Below are 23,918 nucleotides of genomic sequence, written 5' to 3' on the forward strand. Positions count from 1 at the left end.
TTTGACTTCTCTTTCTGTCATTCAGAATTTTTAGTCCTTCTCAACTATGTGTATGATACGTATAGCTGTGTCATCTACATTATTGGCAATTATACCTGATATAGTTGCATCTATCATAAATAAAATTATAGACCATAGTACAACATGAGGTGAGGTGAATGCTCGTAAGTGTTTCTGTTGATCTTAACTGGGTATGCTCATGTTCCTCGAGTTCGCTGGTCTACACTGGCGCACCTTTGCTCTAATCCATGTGGCTTTCATGTTCCTCTGGAGACCTATAGACTAGCCTAGATGTGAACTCATCTGTCAAGTGCCTGAAGGGCCAGAGGGATCCCAATTGCACCTCCTTCTGTAACATATCTGCTAAAATCACATTAGCCAATCCTATAATCGAGGGATTGGTCCAGTCATACTGTCTGTTGTGAATGGACAGTATAAAGTCACATGAAGATGGGCACAGAAACTGGGAGGTACAAAGGATTTGGACACATATATTTTTCTGATTTTAGCCATTTGAGAGTCTTGATATTCCATCAGATAACTTAATTTCAAACTATTTAGAAAAATAAAAGGGAATTTTGATATAAATTCTCAGGAAATTATAAAAATAAAAAGTAAAATTTTGGTCTTGGCTGGGTTTTCCAAGAATCTAAATAAGGTTTACAGTAAATGATTATACAGTTGCAGATCTTCCTAAAATGTCTGATTTTAATAAAACGTACAATAAAAGCTATATATTTTCTCACAAGTTCACACTCATTAGTGGAATTTAATTTCTATGTATAGCACTAAGTTTGATACCCTCAATTTCTGTCCCAATTTGTATTCAAGAAACATGACAGATCTACTGCATTTGAAAATCATGATCACTGAATATTTCTTTGGAAAAAAATTCTCAAAAAACCAAAATGACTGATTTGGTGTTTTGAATGCTATATCCCATAATCTCTACATTGCAGATACTACCTGATTCTAAAAAGGCATTGCAACATGAAAATATGACATTACCGTACATGCAGAATATTCTAAATCTCTCAGAGGAGACCTTCCACTATGTGAAGGAGAGAGAACGCTGCAGTCAGTTTCTTTTGATAAAGGACTGCCTCCATCATCACAGAGAAAAAACCATAACAACACATAATAAAAATAAGCTAGAATGACTAAGATAATTTTAATATCCGACCATGAAATCCATGAACTAAGATAATATCCTGAAGTCAGTAGAAGCTTCTTTATTTGAGAGAATACATTTTAAATGTCAACATTTTTCGGAACTTAAAATCAAAACCAAAATAAGAGATTTATTAGCATGGCATTTTTATATTTAGTGACAGTCTTTCTCTTGTATTTATTAGGAAATGTATGAATACATAGAATATACTAAGCACATAGATTATAAAATGTTTTAAAAACTAATTTATTGGCACCTGTGTGGCTCGGTCATTAAGCATCTGACTTCATTCAGCTCAGGTCATGTTCCCAGGGTCCTGGGATCAAGGCCCGAGTCAGGCTCCCTCTTCAGCAGGAAGCCTGCCTCTCCCTCCCCCACTTCCCCAGCTTGTGTTCCCTCTCTCGCTGTCTCTCTGTCAAATAAATAAATAAAATCTTTAAAAAAAAAAAACTCATTTATCTTTCTCAATCTTCTCATGTGAGAATTACTTGAATCACTTTTCTTCTTCTTCTTCTTCTTTTTTTTTTTTTTTTTGACATTCAGTTTTCTACTACTATTTCTGTTGGCCTAGATCTGACTCTAAGACAGCAAGAATTTTGACCCAAAAAGATGTCAACCTACTTTGTACTGGGTGTGCTTCTCATCCTCTTTCTATTCTTTGTTGTAATTACTGATATATATAGATATACATCTGGTATATGTATCTTTTATCACTGGAATATTTCATGGTAAAATAACTACTGTATGATAGCACACAACACGTTATAATTAACCAAAGTATGAAGAATTCAGTTTTCAGGTAAATATTGAATATTACCAAGATTTGACAGTGAACAAAGTATTTGACTTTTAGCCTCAGTAAAATAGTATCTAAAATGAGTTTATTTGACAAATATTGGTCTTTGAAGATAATATTAGTCTTCTGAGGATAATATTGGTCTTTTTAATGCTGCCTGTCCTTAAATGAAAGTAATTATTTTAGTGACTGGTAACCTCATGTTAATTCTTATCCCTCTGGAAAAAAGTGATCCATAAAGAAATATCAATATTTAATTTCAAAAGCCCTGTATCTTGCTATTTAACAAAAATGACAACAAAAATAAGAGACAAAAATCTAGAACTGAAAGCCAGTCATTTTGGGGGCACCTGGGTGGCTCAGTAGGTTAAGCTTCTGCCTTCAGCTCAGGTCATGATCTCAGGGTCCTGGGATCAAGCCCCGAGTCAGGCTCTCTGCTCAGCAGGGAGCCTGCTTTCCCCTCTCTCTCTTTGCCTGCCTCTCTGCCTACTTTTGATCCCTCTCTCTCTGTCAAATAATAATAGAAAAATCTTAAAAAAAAAAGAAAAGAAAGCCAGTCATTTTGGAATCTATAACTCTTGGTCAGTTGTAGTGATTATAAAGGGAGTGGACTTGAATCGAGAGAATTCTTTTAACTTTATTTTATTTTTTCAGTGTTCCAAGATTCATTGTTTATGCACCACACCCAGTGCTCCATGCAATACATGCCCTCCTTAATATCCATCACCAGACTCACCCAACCCCCACTCTCCTCCCCTCCAAAACCCTCAGTTTGTTTCTCAGAGTCCACAGTCTCTTGTGGTTCATCTATCCCTCCGATTTCCCCCAACTCCCTTCTCCTCTCCTCCCAATGTCCACTGTGTTATTCCTTATGCTCCACAAGTAAGTGAAACCGTATGATAATTGACTCTCTCTGCTTGACTTATTTCACTCAGCATAATCTCCTCCAGGCCTATCCATGTTGAGACAACAGTTGGTATTCATCCTTTATGATGGAGGCATAAACTCCATTGTATACATGAACCATATCTTCTTTATCCCTTTGCCTGCCGAAGAGCATCTTGGTTCTTCCCACAGTTTGGCGACTGTGGCCATTGCTGCTATGAACACTGGGGTACAGATGGCCCTTCTTTTCACTACAGAATAGAGAGAATTTTTAAGATCCCTTTAATCTCTGGAACTCTACGGATCTAAGATTGATGTGCTAAGAAAAAGACATACTCAACATACCTTTAATAAATATTGGAAACAAATAAATCCTACAAAAAATTGGTTTATCTGGAACTATTTCTGTAGTATCTGACATTATTTCCAGGAATATATACTTAAACTTTAGTCACTTCTGAAGAGCATCATATCTCACAGTAACAAAGTAACTCATATGTGAGATTTCAAGTATATACCTAATAACATAAGTGCTCACAACCTAGGTAGAACTTAATTCATCAAAACACAAAAGTCTGATTCCCTGGAGTAAGATCCATAACTTTCCCATATTATTTCCTTGGGAAATAATTCCAATGATGTGACTCCTCACCCGGATAGGAAGATCACAGATTTGCTTGCCAGAAAGATTTCAGTGTAAATCTTACCACTGCTGCTTCTTGGCTGTAAAGATGGGCAATTACTTAACCTCCTGGAGTCTCAAGTGTTTCATCTATAAAATGTGTATAATAATGTCTATCGTGGAAATATATGGTAACAATAAATGCAGAAAATACATGTACAGTTTGTATTATGGTACATATGATATAATACCTGGGCCAGTCCAAGTCCTGCAGGAAGCCTATGCCAAGAAGGAATTCGATATACATTAGTACCATGAAAGAGCAATTCTTGTAAGGAAGAGGGATGAAGGATAGCTTGGAGAGATGTTAGACTGTGGTAATATTGCCTGTCATGGGAATCACATAGAAATGAGCCTATCTTATTATCCCTGCCATGCTCAATAACTGACTGGAAGTAACCCGTGCAGAGCTTGGCATTGGTGTAAATGTGATGATGGCTTTGGAACGTTTAGTGCTGAGGGTTGTTGATCAATTACCATGTAGCAACTAAAGATCTGAGAGACAAATTTTCATGACTGCTAGGCTCTGCACCCTTTGCAGCACAAACCTACTTTTCCCCAGCCAAGTTTGGGGAGCATCTGTTTCATGGGTCCGTAGATTCTGAAACTTCCTGAGGGGAATCTCAGAAGAGGCCCATTATGGAATCACTGTAGTCCCTGTGGTTTCAGTTGATCTCAGGACCACAGGTCCTTTGCCTCTCCTTCCTCTACTATCCAGTCTGGATTCCCCTCATTTATCAATCTGGCAGGTCATAGTGGCTGAACTGACAGCCTGAATACATCTTTAATTCTTGGGGGTTAGCATTTTCAGGCCACAGTTGTTACAAAAGAGTAACAAGAAGCCCCAGGTGCATCAGCTGGGTTCCACAGGTATTTTTCCCTGCCGCAATTGTGTGAAATCAGCTTAAATGCCCTATGGATGGACGTATGATGAGCTACGTGTAGTGGCTGCTGGAACCAGCTTGAACCAGCTTGCACCAGCGAGCAAATTTTCAGGGAGATCATGCTGATAGTTTGCACTTGACATGGAGGGAGTCTTCATACCACATAAACAAGAAAATGTTACAAATATGTTGCCCCCCCAACCCCCAAGGAGAACCAGCTGTTCATTATTTACCAGTGCATCAGTGAGTATGTAATAGTCTCACACGTTCCTTCCTAGGAAGTCCATGCCCTCATTGAGCGATATGCTGTGGGGTGCAGTGTTTGTGGATCAAGCATTGTAAAGCTTGTAATGCTGGCTGAGCCTCTGTGAGTGGGGAAAGCAAACTGTTCCCAGAATGGGTGTATATATATATATATATATATGACAGGACAAAACCACTGACCCTGAGATGAGAAAATGGGTCCAGCAGAGTCAGTTTGCTGCAGGTGAAAAGGTCATACTGGAAATATATTGTTTTATGTATTAAGTTTTATGTATTAAGAGAAGCAGCATTTTTTAAAAGATTTTATTTGTTGATTTGTGAAAGAGAGAGACAGATGGTGACAGAGAGAGTGAGAAAAAGAGCCCAAGAAGGGAGGAGAAGGAGAAGCAGGCTCCTGCTGAGCAGAGAGCCTGACCCAGAACTCCATCCCCGGACCCTGGGATCATGACCTGAGCCGAAGGCAGACGCTTGACCGTCTGAGCCACCCCCGGGCCCCAGGAAACAGCATTCTTAAAATTGTGTTCAGACTGTGGATGTACACAATGCCAAGGAAATGCATAGTTTAATACTTCAGATTTGGGATGCCTGGGTAGCTCAGTCAGTTAAGTACCTGCCTTCAGCTCAGGTCATGATCCCAGAGGCCTGGGACTGAGTCCTGCATCACGCTTCCTGCTCCGCGGGGAACCTGCCACTCCCCCTGCCTGTGTGCTCTCTCTCTCTGACAAACAAATAAATAAAATCTTAAAATAAAATACTTCAGATATAGTGCATATGAACTGGTGCCAGATTGTCAAAGTTCTGGTTGTCTTTTTTTCTTTTTTCTCTTTCTTTCTTTTGTCTATCTTAACCATCCACATTAACACATGCAGTAGCACTAAGAAAGTCAATTGAGATTATGATTCACTTGGTTATATGTTATAAAATTTATGAGAAAATAAATAGTCTAAATTGCACTTTGAGAGATTTCAAGCATTTTACTACCAGAATACACATGCCATTCATTTCTCTTCCAAACTATGAAGGAAACAGTAGTTAAAAAAAAAAAAAATCAGTGTACCTAAATATAAAATCTAAAGTTATAGTTTAAATGTATTTTGAAGATAAATTCTAAAGATAAATGTAGAGTTAAATTCAGTGACCTAATTTCCTAGACCAAGTACTTAAGTTAACTTAGAGATATAATATTACATTTCTATATATAAATATACCTGAAAATAAAATTAAGTAATATATTCTGGAAATAATGTCTCAATCAAATAACTTATAAAATTCCTATAAAACTAATGACTTGGTTTAATTCATTCATTTCAGAGTCTCATATGAAGACTAGTTGCTCAGTGGAAGAAAGACAATGTTTAAAAATGTAGATACTAAAGGAAAAATAGAGCTTATTTATAGCAGCTTTGGGAAAAAATTCATTATGAAATAAATCAGGTTTTAAGTAAATAAAAAGTTCTGTTCTCACTGAATAGTGCAATATTTCATGACTTGAACTATATTAGGACATTTTATTTTGGTACATATATGTTATTAAAGATAATAGCCACTGACATCAGCAATGAGAAGTCTTATGATAAGCAAATTAATAAAAAACGAATGTCCCTCAATATGTAAGTTCAAATGATACTTTTAATTTTTCATTTTTGCTCTTTTATTTGCTCACCAAAGAGAATATTTTCTCAATTTATTTAGACATTTTTCTTTTGTAGTTAGTATCTATTTCTCTTGAATCTGTTTTTTTTTTAAATCATTTTATTTTTCAATATTTATGAACTTTTTACACATTAGGTAGGCCAATGATATGTTACCATTTTTGTAACAGTTTCTACCATGGTTTACATTTTAATTTCTTATATTGATTTCGAGTTCACTAAGGTGGTAGGTGACTCTCAGGAATTTTGTTCATAGTTACTCAGTTATTTATCTGATCATTTGTTTTTGGAGTCCTGGAGTACTTTTTATTCCTCTGCCTGCACTTAACTATTTGTACTTCTCAGGAACTTTTATTGTATGCCCTTCCCAGGGAGATATATGCCATGTCTGACTTCAAATTGTGACCAAGTTATGATGACTTTCACATTTACATTATCATATCTAATATCTCCTGCGGCCTAGCCAGATTCCTACAAATTGCCATTTAGGTATACTCGCCTCAAATAAAACAAGCCCCAAATTATACTTGTCAACATTCTCTATCCATAAAAGTGTTTGCCTAAAGTAAAGAGCAACAGCCATCCCGTGTGAGAAATCTGAACTTGCTTTATCTCAGATACATTCTCTCCTCCTCCTCTACCACTATATCATAAATGTCCCTTAAATATGCCATTTCATCTTCTTTCCATGTGCCACTGCTTTTGTTCAAATACCATTTCTTTTATCATTGAAAGATTGGTTTCCTTCCAATCTTTCAAAATGGTTTTTGTAAATTTCCTATTCTAATTATATATATATGTATATATGTATACACACACACACACACACACACACACACACACAATTTGTCAGGTCAACTCTAAACTCTGTCAAAAAATTCAATTAGCTTTAATTGTTAAGGAAATAGTCACAATAGGATTTTGAGAAATATGTTTTTATTGTTGTTGGCTTTAGTATCACTTAAATATTTAAATTTTCTAGAATGAAACTTGTATTATGTTCAGAAGCATAAATGAATTTCTTCTTTGGTGAGACATTTTGGTGATAGCAGCAACATTATGAATGTTTTCGATATAACAGTTTCACAATACTCATATGCACCGTTTTATTTAAAAAATCAGTGATGTTTGTTTGTAATACCTGTGCTACTTAGGCAGTCTTTCCAAATTCCTGATAGAAATCAGTAGGTGATAATAAACAGACAGACTTTGACATTATTAAATGATATATGAGACAGTTATGCTAATTTAGCTTTTGACTTATCCATCATTTACCATCCGAAAGTCTCTTTTGAAGTAAAATTGCAGTTCTATTACTTTAAAAAATATGCCCATAATTTGTCATTAAAAAGGCATTAACTTTTCAGAAAAATCACTAATAAATGTAATCCCTGTTTGATTCCAGAAGGCAAGGATAAATAAAACATGAACATTATTTTTACGTCAATTAATTTTACAAATCACCCTTCATCAAGATTTTATGTAAAAATTATTACCATTTATTTTCCTTATGATATGTGAAGAAAACCTTTGTTTTACATTGTGAGAACATATTTACTTTTTTATGTTGCTTCATAGCCAATGGGAGTAATCAGAGATTTTAAAGATAGTGATGCTGGTTATTACTGCAAAAGTAAGGCCGAGAAAGGATGAGTGTTGGATAGTAGGAAATTTCTCAAGCTACTCTGTACTGAATTTCTGGTGTTGAGTATGGTTCTGTTTTGCTTTACACAGGTGATTAAAGCAGTGGAGGAAGGCTACCGTCTGCCAAGCCCCATGGACTGCCCTGCTGCTCTCTATCAGTTAATGCTGGATTGCTGGCAGAAGGACCGAAATAGCAGGCCCAAGTTTGATGAGATCGTCAACATGTTGGATAAGCTGATACGTAACCCAAGTAGCTTGAAGACGCTGGTTAATGCATCAAGCAGGTATGAAGCCAGACTTGAGAGATTTTCTTCATGTAGTTAATTCACACTGATGCCATCAACATTAAACCAATAAAATCATTTTTATATATGCTAATCTATGGAGCTATATGACACTAATTAATCTAAATACACTTTTTGCATAGTGTTACTCTCTTAAAATAAAATATTATTATTAAATAATTTAAATCATTAGAAAGTTGATGCCTCATCTAACAGGGAAAATGCCAATTTCAATAAAATGTTTATTGTAGCCAAGTTTAGGTACATTAAAAAAAGGAAATGAGAGGTGCCGGGGTGTCACAGTCAGTTAAGCATCAGACTTCCCATGGACTCAGGTAGTGATCTCAGGGTCATGAGATCAAGCCCTAGGTCAGGCTCCCTGTTGATCAGGGAGTCTGCTTGGGATTTTCTCCCCCTCTCCCTCTGCCTCTCCCACTTGTGCTCTCTCTCTCTCTCTCTCAAATAAATAAATAAATCTTAAAAAAATATTTTTAAAAAGCCCAAATGTGTGTATTTTGATGTGTTTTGGATCTCACACAGGTGTGTATAGGGCAAAATAAGATTATGAGATCACACAGAAAAGCCAAATAAGCACAAATAAGCATCTCATAAGGTATGAGATGTTAGATACTCAGAGGTATCTAACAATAATTACTCTTTGATTTCTTTATAACAGATTTTAAAGTCTGTCATATTTTATGAACAATGACAACTCCTTTAGAGATTCTTTGCTTTTATTTGGTTGTATACAGATATTTGGCTAATCATCTAGTGAATTTGCAAGAAGACTTAAAGCTGATAAATGAGTAATTTGTGGAAAAAGATTGGTATGAACAAATGAGCATTTAAAAAAAAATTCTGAATGTGCATGAATACATTTAAATAATCCGGTATATTTGTAAAACATACTTTTCTTTTTAACCTGATTAATTACATAATTATCCTTTAAAAAATTGATTCTATACTTTAAAAAAATTGCCCGATAGTTATTTTCACTATATTTGAGGCAGTTTTTAATTTTTACAAGAAGTGTGACCAAATTGGCTGCCTATTAGTGTGAACTAAATGAGAAATAATTTGTTGACAAAGTTACATAAGTCCTATGATTCTGACATAACATTTGTTTACTAGGCAAAAAGTCATTTTTAAATACAAATGAGAAATGAATCTTCAACTTCTGTTCAAGCGCCATTAACGTTCTGTAGTGGCAAGTGGTGAATTTTTCTTCTTAGCAGTTATTCCTGAAATACGTGCTTTTTAATTATTTATTATCACGTAAATACTAAGCATTTCTTTCATCTACTTGTTTGAATTATGTTGTCACAAACGGACATAAAGAAAGGAAACCGTAAAAAGACATTAGATATTCTAGATTGCATTAGTTTGTATTGGTATCATTATAGATTAGGAGCAGTTTAAGAATCTCCAAAAAAATTTCATATTTTTTGTGTGCAATATATAGAATGAGCTAGCTAGGTTTCATTTAAGCAGTTTCGGCTTGAGACTGTGCCATTTATTAGCCATCTTTTTTCAGACATCTACAAATCTTAATTCTAAAAGGCATTAGTCCTTGTTCATTGTCTTTTCCTTTATTCTCATCCATGTCAAAAACGTGGTGATTTCTGGAAACATGTAGACGATGTTGGAATATCTCTCAATACACTGAAATGTTCTCTTTCAATGATTTTGGTCTCTGTCCTACCTTGAACTCTCCTTCAAGTAGTCATGTTCTAGAATTTGCTCTTACTAAAAGTTGCAACTCTTTCAGAACTTCAACTTCAGGATCCTACTTTCCAAATATTTCTTCCTGTATTTCTATCTTCATCAAATCTTTGACTCCCACTTCTTAAAGGCTACCAATCACAAGATACCCATTTATTCGCCCAGATAGTCACGTGTCCATGTTGTGTTATGCTGTGGACTAGGTGCTGATTATACAGCTTTGAGCAATGCACTATTGGAGGAGGGAGATATTGAACAAAATAAAAACATTAAAGGACAACTTTGGTTTTGCAGTAGAGAGTAAGAATAGAAATTTGGGAGGGTAACTCTGAGGCTAGAGTAGTTGTGCAGGTAAGACATGTCTTACACTGACATGGCAACAAACGAGATAGAGAGGAGTGGTCAGATGTGCAATGTATTGGAGGTAGAATGGATGGTACACATAATGGTGGATTGTGAGGAGACTGAGGACAAGACTGAGTGAACTGTTGGGTCATATACTAGAGTAGGGAAGACTTCATGGGGAAGGGATGTGAAAAAGATGAGAAATGTGGTTTCAGACATGTTGAGGGGATATTCCTATGAGAAATATGGAAGTATGAAGTAGCTATATGAATACATGAGAAACCTAGGCTGAAAGTAAAAATTAGAGAAAAATAGATGCTACGTGAAGCATAAAAGTGGGTGAAATTGCCTAGAATGGAATTCTAGCCTGAGTAGAGAAGATATAGGGCCAAGTCCTAGGTGTCTCCAAATTTTAAAGTCAGGAAAAGAGGTAACAGGCATTTATTACTGTAAATTAACAAGTACCCTTATGTAAGAGCATAAAATTGAAGGATGAGTAACTTTTGAGCTTCCTGGAAAATTAGCATAAATGAACTTGAGTTTCTCTAGCAAAGTCTAAGAGCAATTGGCTTTACACAAATTATCCTTTATATCTAATTTTGGCAGCATTTTCTGTATTATTTTTACAAACAGAAAACAATAATGAGAAGTAAAATCTACATCACCACATGGAATTTTTAGCTAATGTTTCATATCACAGAACACTTGCCTCTTAAGCCATTATAAGTTTTTGTTGACCACAGGTAGAATAAAAATCTGAATTTTGTGTTCTATATTTTGAATAATTTTCTTCCATTTTAGTATATTTTTCCCTATAAATATAAACACAAAACTCCATTGATTGTGTGCTAATATCACAATTTGCTATAAAAGAGTTAAAGTGTTACTCTTAATATTGCTATTTTCTGTGTTTTAGGGTCTCTAATTTATTGGCAGAACATAGCCCACTGGGATCTGGGGCCTACAGATCAGTAGGTGAATGGCTAGAAGCAATCAAAATGGGCCGGTATACAGAGATTTTCATGGAAAATGGATACAGTTCAATGGACGCTGTGGCTCAGGTGACCTTGGAGTGAGTAATTTTTCTGATAATTTTTACATAATTGCTGGGGCGAGAAAAATTGTTCAGAATCCAATCTGGATGAGGTCAAGGGAAATCAGTTAACCTTTGTCCATGTGTGACAGCTTTCAAAGAAGCCTCTTCTTTTTTAGCCTGTATTGTTAACAACTGCATGGTTATTGCTACTTGTGGCCAGTATCTTTGCTTCTTTGCTTCAAACAAATAACATTTGAATATTGGAATAATTGGAATAACAGCTCCTTGGCAAAATACTGGCATTTTGTGTTGTGGAAAAGATGTTCTTTTGACAAAGTTTTTATGCTGGTACTTATGTTATATGAATGTAATTACAAAACCAACTGTAAGCACAATTGGTGTGGGTAGTCCTACATGATGACAAAACATTTTCTTAAAATTTGGCTCTGATGAATATCTGGGTAGCAACAGCTCAAACAGAGCTTCCCAGGCAGGGATCTCGTCTAATCTCTAACTGGTGCACCTTAATTCTTGCAATACAAGGATATATGAGATTCTGCCTCTGATTTGTTATTTGGTACAATCTCAGTGAAACCAATTGTGTCCTTTTCTGTTTGCACGTTTAAGATAACATTTATCAAATCTTATAAATAAAAATCACTAGAGTTAAATATTAAATTCTTTAAGGCTGTAAGTTGTTTGTATTTTATTATATACTCTGTATGTGTAATTATTTTAGCCTAATATTTGTTATTTGTGAAAATTATCTGTTGTTACGGTGGTTCCATCTAGCTTACATGAACATGAATAACGTTTTAACCTGTGAATCTGATAATAACTTACTTTAAATTACCTATTGATTCCAAGGTTAAAATATTGTAAGGATTAGAACATGGTAGACCATTCTAACGCACTAAACCACAGTCCTTATTCCATCACTTCATATAATACGAACATTGAGCAATTGTCTCTCACCATTTCTGGTCTGGCATTCTTGTCTTCACTGAATTCACAGTCCATCCACACAAAAGGTAACAGGGTACCATCATTCGTCACCAGATCATGTAATATTCTCAGCCTTTCTCTTCCTCGTATCTATAACTATTGGACCTAAACTCACTACTCAGCATGCTCTCTCAATTTGCTGAATTTCATCTTCACCCTCACCTCCAAATTCTATCTATTTGACGACACCTATGCTTTGCCCATTATTTCTTTGAATGCTCAAAGAACTCATTTGTGCTATATTTAAAATAGTAAACTGAAAATTTTGCTGATAATTTAAAACTATTTTTACATGATTGCTATTTAATTTTTCAGTAAAAATGGTCATTTTAATTTATTAAAGTCATTTGTCATTTTATATTAAAATGATACTGTAGGTATTTCTTCTACCCAATGTCAGATTACTTGTAAATATATAATAAAATTATTTGCATTAAGTGATGTCTCTCTTTTTATTAAAATAGCACATATACATATATATGTATATATTTACATCCACTATTTTTTGCTTCTCCCTTCACAGAATTGTTTTAAACACAAATAATGGTTTTTGCATTAACTATCTCTCTTTTAGTTTATCTCTTTGGGGCCCCAAATATGTTGACCACTTTAACTAACGTTATTTTAGTGTTTCATTTTTTATTGCTTTTAATTATTTTCTCTTGACTTACTTGTTGACTCCTCTCTCCATTTTGTATGTTTTATTTCATGACTTAATAGCCTTCTGTTATCTTCTAATTATGGTTCTCCACCCCATTTCTCTTCTCTAGTAGTTTTTGTCTGATCAGTTTTTCTCTACTTGGTTCTGCTGCTTCCCTTTGTCGCTATTGCTTTGGTAGCCTGTTGCCTCTTGTTATATTGCCTCCTTTCAGATATCCTGTCTTTTAATTTATTTACCTTAACTGGAATAGTAAAATGAAATTAGGAGACTCGCTAACATCATCCTGCTCAGAGACATCCTGGTCCCCATGTGTCGATTGCTTCAGGTTCCTGGGCAGATAATTGCCCATTCCTTACTAGAAACTGAGGCAGCAAACCTCAAATCCAGTGAAGTTGATTTCTAGCAGCTTTAAATATATGTCCTCATTTATTATTTTTTAACCACACTTTTCCTATTTTATAAGAACATATTTATCAAAACATCATTTAAATAACTCACAGAATAGTGAGTAATCATTTACTTGCTTGGTCAGGAATATAAGAGAAAGGTTGTCTGTGTATTTTGCTTGCCTTTCACCAAAAAAAATTATTGAAGACACATGGCAAAGTTGCTGGGTTATCAGCAGAGAAAAAGACAAGCTCTTAAATCTTTAAATAATGATTTTTTACACATGGTCTTTACCCAATATCCAAACACTAATTTTATGGAGGCTGCATAATGTTATAATAATATAATAAAGTATTATTGTCAGTGTTATTGCCAAGGCATAATAGAAACTGAGAACTGGAACTATACTTGTGATAAATGCTTAGATGGGGGAAAAAGTTAAGATCGATTACTATAAGGCAAGAGATCAAACTGCCATATACTTAAACTAAAACATGTTAGAATTTATGCCATCAAATTTGTTCTCATAGTGGACTTAGAAAAAAGAATAGAAAATATTACAATTTTTCAGAATGGCATACTTTGATAAAAATTTTCTTCATAAAAGTTTAATTTCGTTTGTGATTTCCTCTTTCTTTCTTCCTTCTTCCCTCCCTCCCTCTCTCCTTTCTTTCTTTCTTTCTTTCTTTCTTTCTTTCTTTCTTTCTCTTCCTTCCTTTTTTTCTTTTTTCTTTCTTTTTTTTCGCCAGCACACGCATATATGGCTTAATGTGGAAAGGAAATGAGAAACTTAGCAATATTAGAATTAAAATGTATTCAGCAATGTGGTTTTCAACCTTAGGAGTTTCTGTCTGCCATTCTCTGTGCCTAAACCTTGCTATTCTGTGTATAATACACAGAACAATTGTTGTGGCAGTAATAGTGCAATCTGTACTTTGGTGTGTAAATGTAGGGACTTCTGGTTGATGGGGGAATTATAAGCTTGTGGCGAGTTGCAAATTGATTCCAAAAATCTGTATTAAGGACAGTAGTACAGTTGCTTTTTTAACTTGTTGTCAGGCCAGTATTATCAACTTTTGATTATTCAGAAGATGAGCAAAATCCAACAAATTTAAATATTATGCCAATTGTATATAAATTGAAGAGATTTATGCTAGTATCATTTATTAAAATGGTGTCTTAGACTATTAAAATGGAAGTTTTACAAATTTAGGGCTAAAATTTATGCACACTAATTCAAGTAGATTTCTTATCAATAAAGACATCATGCATAATTTACTATATACCTAAAATACACACAGGAGTACTTACTCTCCTCTGCATTCTACATAATTAAGGCAAAGTTTCTAGTCTAGTTCATAGTTTGTAGTTCATAATGAAGCTAAAATTTCTAGTCTAGTTTAAAGTCTCACTATGTCTCACTCAATGAAAACCATGACCAGTCATGGTTAATCTTTGCCAAATGTAGATATATTTATCTTGTATAGTAGATATATAAATGGTTGTCAGGATTCTTCTAAAGGAACCAAAAATTTCAAACCTACCACTGCATGATCAAATTATGACCAAAAGAGTAAACACTGGGATTTAATGAATATTTATTAATCTCTCTTCTCCCTTCTCCTATCCAGCCAGTATCGGTAGGGTAAATACCAGTGATATGGCTAAAAGTTGTGTAAAGCAGAAGGGAGAAGAAGTGAGGGAATGACTTACCCATAAATGAATGAGCTAAATCCTGAATAATCAAGAGTTGCTCCAACCTCAACTAGACACCTCTTGCTACTCTGTTTTCATTCTGCCATTTAGTATCATAGCATCAGTGGTTCCATTGTTTAATATTATGGAGTAACATTTAAAAATATGCTGAAATGTAATTACATCAATAACAATTCATTATATTCGCAGCTTTTCTAAAACTGGTTGTGTTTGGTTGACAAAAGCCAAGTTATTTTTATGTAACAATACTCTTCTTATTATGTTTAAATTCATAAGCTTCTGCTGAAATATAGTTCATCATCATTAGAATTGGCTTTGGGTATTACTTAAGATTACACATGGTCTTGATACATTTAGTATAATATTTATAAATGGAACACATTTAAAATTTTATCTAGCTATAAAATTTCCTATATAGAAAAATGAAATGAGTAAAATGGCATATCTTGAAAAAGTTTCTATAAGTAGAGCAGTAATTTCATCATTAAATGTAAAATACTTTAATTTTTATCAAATTTCTATCACTTTATTACTGCTAAGTTGACAATTTAATATATACTCTAAAGAGCAAAATGACAATTCTTAGAAATCATGTAAGTAGGAAACAAAACTACTTTAAATACCTTAATGCATTTATTAATATTGAAGTAAATTTATTTAACCTTTTCTAGAAACGTATTTATAATATTATTTTAATTGTCATTTGTCATACAATTAGAACAAATATTAAACAGGATTTCTTAAGAAAGTTCTTTGCTTTTGAGAACAATTTTAACTTGCAGAAATGATCTTATTTCTCCCTGAACTTTTCACTGAAAATCACATTGCACAGAGGCATAGGATATTGTATGCATTATAATCATGCTTTTTCTAAATTTCTGCACAGTAATTTGGCAGCTTTTGAAACGACAAGTCATATTTTAAAAACATCAGCACTTCATTAAAGACACACATAATTTATGGCAATATATAAAATGTGATGCTGTGCTTTTATAATTCCATTTCTTCCATGGAAAGAGGGATGGGAAACAGGTCAAATAGAGAGAGAGAGAATTCCTGTGGTCTAAGTATCCATGTGCATCTTAGAAGATAATCAGATTGTAAGTTGACCTTGAAATAAAATCTTATATTTAACTCACTGGGAAAAATTTTCAAAAATTAACTTAAAATCTAGATATATGAAATGTTTTGAAGAAAGAAATATTTTATTTGCCTATAAATACAAGCTCTATAACTATATCTACTAATCAAATACGATTCCTCAAAACATCTGTTCTTTAACATGATATAGATGTCATAAAAATTTAAATATCCAAAACACTGAAACAGAGCTTTTCTTGTGGTCGGTCAAGATATTTTGATAAAATTAAGTCATATTTATGTATAATATAACAACAAGTTAAGACAGTGGAAATAAAAACAAGTTAAACCAGAGTTTTAATGTCAGTGAGACAACCAAGTGTTCAAATGTGAAGCATGTACAGGCACGCAGACACCCCCCCACCCCCACCCACATGAACACACTTCAAATAGAGATTCTGGTATTGTATATTCAAAACCTATGCTATTTCAGTGAGAAACCTATAATTTCTTTCTCAGGTCTTTCAGAATAAATTTCAGTGATTATTTTCAAAAGTTCATCCTAATAATTGGATTAGTCATATAAATTGTACAATTTAAGTATATATATAACATCAGGACTTTCGAACCTGGATAAAACGTATGTTTAACTTCATTTTGATGACTAATTATTTAAATTCTCTAGCAGAGAATGATTATTTCTGGGTTAAGACATTTTAGTTCTCTCACTTGACTTAGGTCCAAACTATGCTAGTGGACACCCATGAATACCCACATCTATACCGTTCTTCTTGATTCATAAGATGTAAAAACATGAGAATGTCAATTAGCTCATAACTGAAATTGCCATGTAGATTGGGTTACCATAACCTCAAAGAAGTATGTGTTCCATTTCCACCATTAAATGTCTTCTTTCTTTTAGAATTTTTGATATTAGATGTTATCACTAAGTATTCTCATTTTACAGATGAATAAATGATTGGATGTAATTTGAAGTACTTTGCTCAAAATTGTATCTCCGAGTAATGAGAAATTAAAAGAGTACAGACTTTGGCATCAGGTTCCTGGTATTAGTATTAACCCTGCTGCCGCTACTCAAGTGATTGAAATTCTCTAAGCCTTCATTTTCTCATCCACGAATGATTAACAAAAAAATCTATGTCATGGAGTTATGTATTTTCCTAGCATATGGGAAAAAGACATCTTAATTTTCACCTATTATTTTTATATTAGTGCAATGGTTGTCAAGTGGGGGGAGATTTTTCTGTTCACAGGACATATGGCAAACACTTTATCTTGTCGTTACAAAGAGTCAACAGTGGTGCAATGCTTCTGGTATTTGGTGGATACAGGCCAGGGATGCTGTTAGATATTCTATAATGCACAGAGTAGCCCCTTTAACAAAGATTTATCCAGCCCATAATGCTAACAGGGGCAAAGCTAAGGAACTGATGTAGTAGAAAAAAAGAAAAACTATTAGACTCAAGCTTTTCTTATCCCTATGCTAGTCATTATCTATTTTATAGCCTATTTCATAACTAAGAACAGTGATTTTATTTCGAAGTGATTTATTTACTGTTTTCTTTTCATTTTTGCCAATGATTATCTTCCATGACCATATATATATATATATATATATATATATGCACATGACGACACACACACACTAGTGTTCAATATTCACATTCTAAGAAAGAAAGAACTATGTTTCCACCCTACGTATCAATGTATCAATTGCTTCTTTTTTTATCTTCTTGCCATTTGCTAAAACTCCCCTAAAAAATCGAGAAAACATAAAAGAAAAAAGAAACCTAAGATATTATTTAAATAAGCAATTATTTCCAACATTAATAATGTAGAACATCTGTACCCATTTTTAAAATTTCTATTCTCTGATAATCAAGAGATTTAGTTGTTTCCAAAGCTGTCCAATTTGACATATAATGATTCTCATGTCATTGTATCCAATTCTAAAGAATTCTAAGATACTCTGAATGCAAAAATATCCTTTGAGTATAATATATTCACTAAAGTAATTGTCTAAAGAAATCTAATATGGCAAATAGTTTTGTCACTTAAAAATCTTTGTTTTTTTTTCCCCTGTAATTAATGTTACCACTTGTCAAACGTACCTGAATAATTTTATTTGCCAAATACATACCCTAGGGGTATAGAATTTCTGAATAGCCCATGAAATAACAATTAATAACCATGGGCATTGACTGTGGGTTCCATAATATGCAGTTAGTTTAGAAATATAAACATTTATAATTTCTTTGAATAATAAGCTTGTTTAAAAGAAACAATAACAATAGTATCTTGGTTGAAAAGACTTTCTGAGAGTGTGTAATCTTCAGAATGCTCTAAGTGCCAGTAGAGCCTAGATATTATTTGGTAAAGGAAGAAAGCTCTAGTACTTTGGGTTCCAAGTAAAAAATAAAATATTTGGAAGTAGTATAAGAGCAATGTAATGATTATTATCCCATAAAGATATCTGTTGTATAAAATGATTGTACTGAGTCACTTGAAGAGTTTGGTCTTCAGCTGCTTAACTGTACAATTTTCTAAGGTATATTTTATGCTCCCTTCTTTTATCAAAAAAAAAAGTTATTGTTCCTATGGTGGGTCCATATTTTCAAAATTGTTCGACAAAATTGTACCTTTAATTTAAATGTTATTGGTAAGCGTGTGCAGATTTATTTTTCCACCACTCTGTGCCAAGAAAATAATGAAGCCCCAAAAAGGGAGAAAATATATATGATAGCTCTCCTTATTACTATAAATTATGTGTTTGGCTGCAAACAGATTTTCAAGGTACAATTTGGGAACCTGCCTTTGAAAATTGGACCCCATATATCTAAATCGGGACTGTAATCTAACTAGTTTGTGCCAAAGGTTTGTGTCTTTGCCGTGTGAAATATTGAGGTGTGCTACTAGTTGAATCAATACATACATCCAATGTGTGCTTTCTTCATGCAGGGATTTGAGACGGCTTGGAGTGACTCTTGTTGGTCACCAGAAGAAGATCATGAACAGCCTTCAAGAAATGAAGGTGCAGCTGGTGAATGGGATGGTGCCCTTGTAACTTCATTTTAATGTCACTACGTCAAGTGAATGATTCTGCACTTTGTAAACAAGCCCTGAGATTTATTTTAACAAACAAACAAAAAAAAAAGGGAAAAAGGGAAAACTCAGTGATTTCTAAACCTTAGGAGAGCATTTGTTTCAGCCACAGAATTTGTAATCAGTGTTTTGCTAAAATCTCCTTATCTTCCTCAGTGTCTTCATTTTTCATGAAGCAAATATAACCTGCATGGAATAAAAACATGAATTTAAACATTATCTTATGTTGCAACAAGAAAATCCTTTCTGCTACTTCTACAAAATTTTATAAATGAAAAATATAACTATATAGAGCACCTTGACAGACTGAATTAAGGCAGCCCCTTTCAAAACTTCCAAGAATCTACTAGAAAGGAAAAGTTTATAGCCATTCGTGGGCTAACAAAAGCTGCAATTTACTGAAGTTTACTTCAAGTCTTAATCGTCTACATAAGTGTATTGAAGAGCAATATGATTAGGTAATTTCTTAATAGATACCTTCTTTTGTAATTTTAAAATGCTGTTACACAGCGTTAAGTTATAGACTCTAGTGTATAAATATGTTGCTTGGTTAAGGACAAGTACAATACAGGGTGTATATTTATTTTTCTGTGTTATAAAATTTACTTTTAGTTGCTCTTCTAGAAACCATTAGGTAATAAATGTGTATATACTGTATAATTTGCTATATACCCAGGAATCAATTTAAGTTGCAGTTTTGTGTGTGATGCTTGCGTTACCATTCTGCTTGCATTTTTAATAGTTTTAATTTGGACAACATACAGGAACAAGTGCTCCACAGTGTCATATGAATAGGAGAAGTAAGGAAGCAGTAAAACGAAAATTTAACACAAGCTTGTGTCTCTCTTCCTCTCATATGTCCAAAAGCTACTAAATCTCTTTATTCACTAACAGGAAATGTCTATAAGATTAAATCCCCTTTGGCTTTTTGAAAACACTTTGTGATATCTGTGACAATGCAGTTCTTCTAGGCATTAATCTTGCACCCCTGTAAGAAATTTCACCTTTCTGAGTCCCAGAAAATATCTTGTCAAGCTAAGTTGACACCGAAGGGCACATTTTCAGCAGGATGTAGAAGGATTTAACTGTGCAGGCTTCTGTTAATGTTGTTAAATCCAGGCACATAGCACTAAGCATTACCCCTAAGTGTTAATCCTTTGTAACCATTTCCCTTGTGGTTCAGCCCTAGAAATTTTGATACTAAGGCAGCAATGGAATAATGAAATACACACACACACACACACACACACACACACATGTATATATATATATTATATCCTTGTTTCAAAACTTAACAAGTTTTATTAATTGATGGCTGTTTATTCATTTGGTAATTTCTTCTTATATTCAGTTTCATCAAATTGAACTTATTTTGATAAACCCGTTCAAAGTATTATTTAGTTGACCTTATTAAGGAATATAAGATATGTTCTATGTACATTCTTTGGACCGCACTTGGTGAAGACAGACTTTTGTGTTATAAATTATATGGTTCATTAGAATTTGAACAAAACTGAGCTTCTTGGTGAAATAACAAAATTTTTATAGTATTAAATTTTATAGAAAACATAGAATGATGTGATTATTCAAGGAGCACTGCATTTGAACAAAATATAGCCTATTTATTATTATCAAGGGCAATAGTATATTGGAGTAGTCTGGATTAATGAAATCCATAGAAAATACACCTGCATGATGATATTAATGGTATTCTGTCTCTTCCAAGCACGTGCTTTAGTTGAATGTTAGCACATAAAAGAATAAACCTTTAAGGAATAACTTCTTTCTACCTTGCCCACTTTTTACTTAAGCAGTAGGGTAACTCTTTGCTAAAGAACATGGCAAAAAAAAAGAAAAAAAAAAGAAAAAAGGAAAAAACAAAGGTCTAAACAATTCTCAGATGGTATATTTAGTTCAGCCTAATTATGGCTATAATTTATTAGAGCTACACTGTACCATGGGTCCTAACAAAATACACTTCAAGTATATTTTAATAGATTAGTGAAATTTGCAGAGGAAGTAGAGAAGGTGGATTTAGCATTGTCTTGATAAAATCACAAGTGGGCATCACCATCACGAAAAGATGCCTTTGTTCATTTCAGGACAAGAAATGAACTAATACTTTTTATACAAAACAATTGGAGATATATTGCACTTTATTGAATTTTGTAAAAAAAAACTGAATTTAAGTGATAAAGTAACAATTGAGAAACTTCAAAGTAGGAATAGACATACTGACTCTAAGTACAAATTATCATAAATGTTAGGACTAGCCACAATGACTTACACATAACAAAGATATTTTGTGAACTGTCGTCTAACTTTATATGTTCAAAAATGATTGGGGGGCGCCTGGGTGGCTCAGTGGGTTAGGCCGCTGCCTTCGGCTCAGGTCATGATCTCAGGGTCCTAGGATCGAGTCCCGCATCGGGCTCTCTGCTCAGCGGGGAGCCTGCTTCCTCCTCGCTCTCTCTCTGCCTGCCTCTCTGCCTACTTGTGATCTCTCTCTGTCAAATAAATAAAATAAAATCTTAAAAAAAAAAATGATTGGGAGATCAACACAGAGATCTCTAAGTGATTAGAATTTATTATTCAAGTAGATTTCCTTTTTTTTCACAAAAGAACAAAATAAATTAATATGGATCGATTCCTTTGCAGTCTTAGTATTCCTTATAGAACATAAATTGAGATGAAAGTTAGACACATCAATTTCATCTATATCTCACTTTGGTTGAGAATTTCTAAGGAATGTAATATGATTTTAAAATAAATAAAGAGACTTTCAAATAAGATCTGCTCTCCCCCACATAAAAAAAAGAAGGAAAAATTCCTTTCTAAAATGCTTATTCACCACTGGATATGTCACCAATTGGGAAGTGCCAATCTCATCTATAAATGTGAGAAGTGGAACCAGGAGAAGAGGCGGCTCTTGTGAAATGCGGTGAGGCAGTAACCCAGGGCGAGGTTTGACAAATCTTGATTGTGTGATTTCTTATCCTTTTGGTTCATTTTGTCACCCGCCAGACAACCAAAAATAAAACATAGACTCAATAATTTTAGCACATAAGATAGATTTGTCAAATAATACATAATGTTATTGTAACTATCAAGTAGCAATACCTTTAAAGCATGAGTCATTCTCAATGTTGAACTTGGAAAATAGGTACAAGCAGGCAGTTTTTTCAACTTACTGATACCTGTTGAAGTCACTCAATTTGTACTTCTATCAATCATAATTTGTTTCCTGATCTTCCCATTTGCTCACATGTTCTTCTTGGCCATTGAAATATGTGAATTGTATGTAAAAATGTGAAGATTTTGTTTTTCCCGTGTTAAAAAAGAAGTGTGCATGGTCTCTTATTTCTTCTCTTTTAATCACCAAATCAGTGTTCTAAAGTTGTAGGATTACCGTAAAAATTATATTCCAATACTCTATCTAAACTTAAATGTGGCCAGCATTATTAGTTTCTGCATTGCCAAAACAATACAGGGCATCCTCTGCTGAGCTTGTGAAGAGTTTTACCAGTGTGCAATGGTGAGGAGATAGTTTCGCATCTTAAGTTTAAAATGAGAAACTAATATCTGTTGAACACTTAATGTGTTTGCATGTCTGCTATTTACTCTTTATGTGAAAGTCAAAGATTTTTTTCTTTTAACACCATTCTTTCTCCCATTTAATGTGGGCTTGCAGAAGCACAAGTAGAAAAATTTACCTGTGGAAGACATTTTTTTTTGTAATGGTGTGTTGGATGGCAAATTTGCGTCAGATGTTAGAAATTTACTAGATGTACGATGTTGCATAGTAGAATAAGATCTTTTTCCCATTTTTTTCTTTCTAAAAATAAGAAGACAATATGCTAAATATGATATAGTAAGCTGTCTTTGCTTATGTCCTGCCAGATGTTTAAACTCTAAATAAATAAAAAGTAGGTACAATATGATGATGATGATGATGAATAAACAATCAAAATGCTAGTTTTATTTGAAATTAATAACTAGAATATGTCATCATTTTTTCAACTCTGTAGCACAGCTGGTTACATTGAATATTTTTCTCTATTATGCTGTTAATTATATAGTAATGTATCAAAGGAGAAATAGATAAGAACTTTCTTTTCATGTTGGTTTATAAAAAGCATCTTTTTACATATAAATGATTGAATGTCCTTATTCAGAATGACCACAAAATTATTGCTTAGGAGAAGACACAATTCTTTAAAAAGAGAGCGAGAGAGAATCTATTTATAATAATCAGAATCAAATGTCATTTGTTTCTTCTAAATGTAAATGAAAAAAATTGAAGGTGGCAAAATAAGTCGTGTTTATTCAGTCTGGGCTATATTAACAGTAGAGATTACAGTGGTCAACATATTTGTGAATCTTTAGATTGCTATAGTTTTACATTTAATAATTTTACAGTGTGTAAATTTCATTTATAATAGCTTGAGAATAAAATTTAGGCTCAGTCGTTTGTTAATATGTTTATTAAATTCACTTAGTTGTTCAGGTAGGTCAAGAGCAGCTGTTTAGAGCGTCTTCTTCTAGGCTGGGCATCAGGATTTCTCAAATCCCTGTCTAAGC

At 33.7% G+C, this 23,918-nt stretch overlaps 1 protein-coding gene across 6 annotated transcripts in view; it reads left to right on the forward strand.

The window, feature by feature from the left end:
• Positions 1-21,116, forward strand: part of EPHA5 (EPH receptor A5) — a 347,372-nt gene extending 326,256 nt beyond the window's left edge. For 5 of the 6 annotated variants that reach the window (XM_044226152.1, XM_044226154.1, XM_044226153.1 and 2 more), the window contains 3 exons: positions 8,069-8,262; positions 11,246-11,401; positions 19,194-21,116. In XM_044226152.1, coding sequence (XP_044082087.1) covers positions 8,069-8,262; positions 11,246-11,401; positions 19,194-19,299 — 456 coding nt within the window. In that variant the 3' untranslated portion in view covers positions 19,300-21,116. Of the gene's footprint in view, positions 1-8,068; positions 8,263-11,245; positions 11,402-19,109; positions 19,162-19,193 lie in introns of those variants that run through there. The other variant, XM_044226156.1, reaches the window with a different exon arrangement.
• Positions 21,117-23,918: the final 2,802 nt, after the last annotated feature.

Source organism: Neovison vison, chromosome 11 (genome assembly GCF_020171115.1).
Source record: "Neovison vison isolate M4711 chromosome 11, ASM_NN_V1, whole genome shotgun sequence".
Classification (NCBI taxonomy): domain Eukaryota; kingdom Metazoa; phylum Chordata; class Mammalia; order Carnivora; family Mustelidae; genus Neogale; species Neogale vison.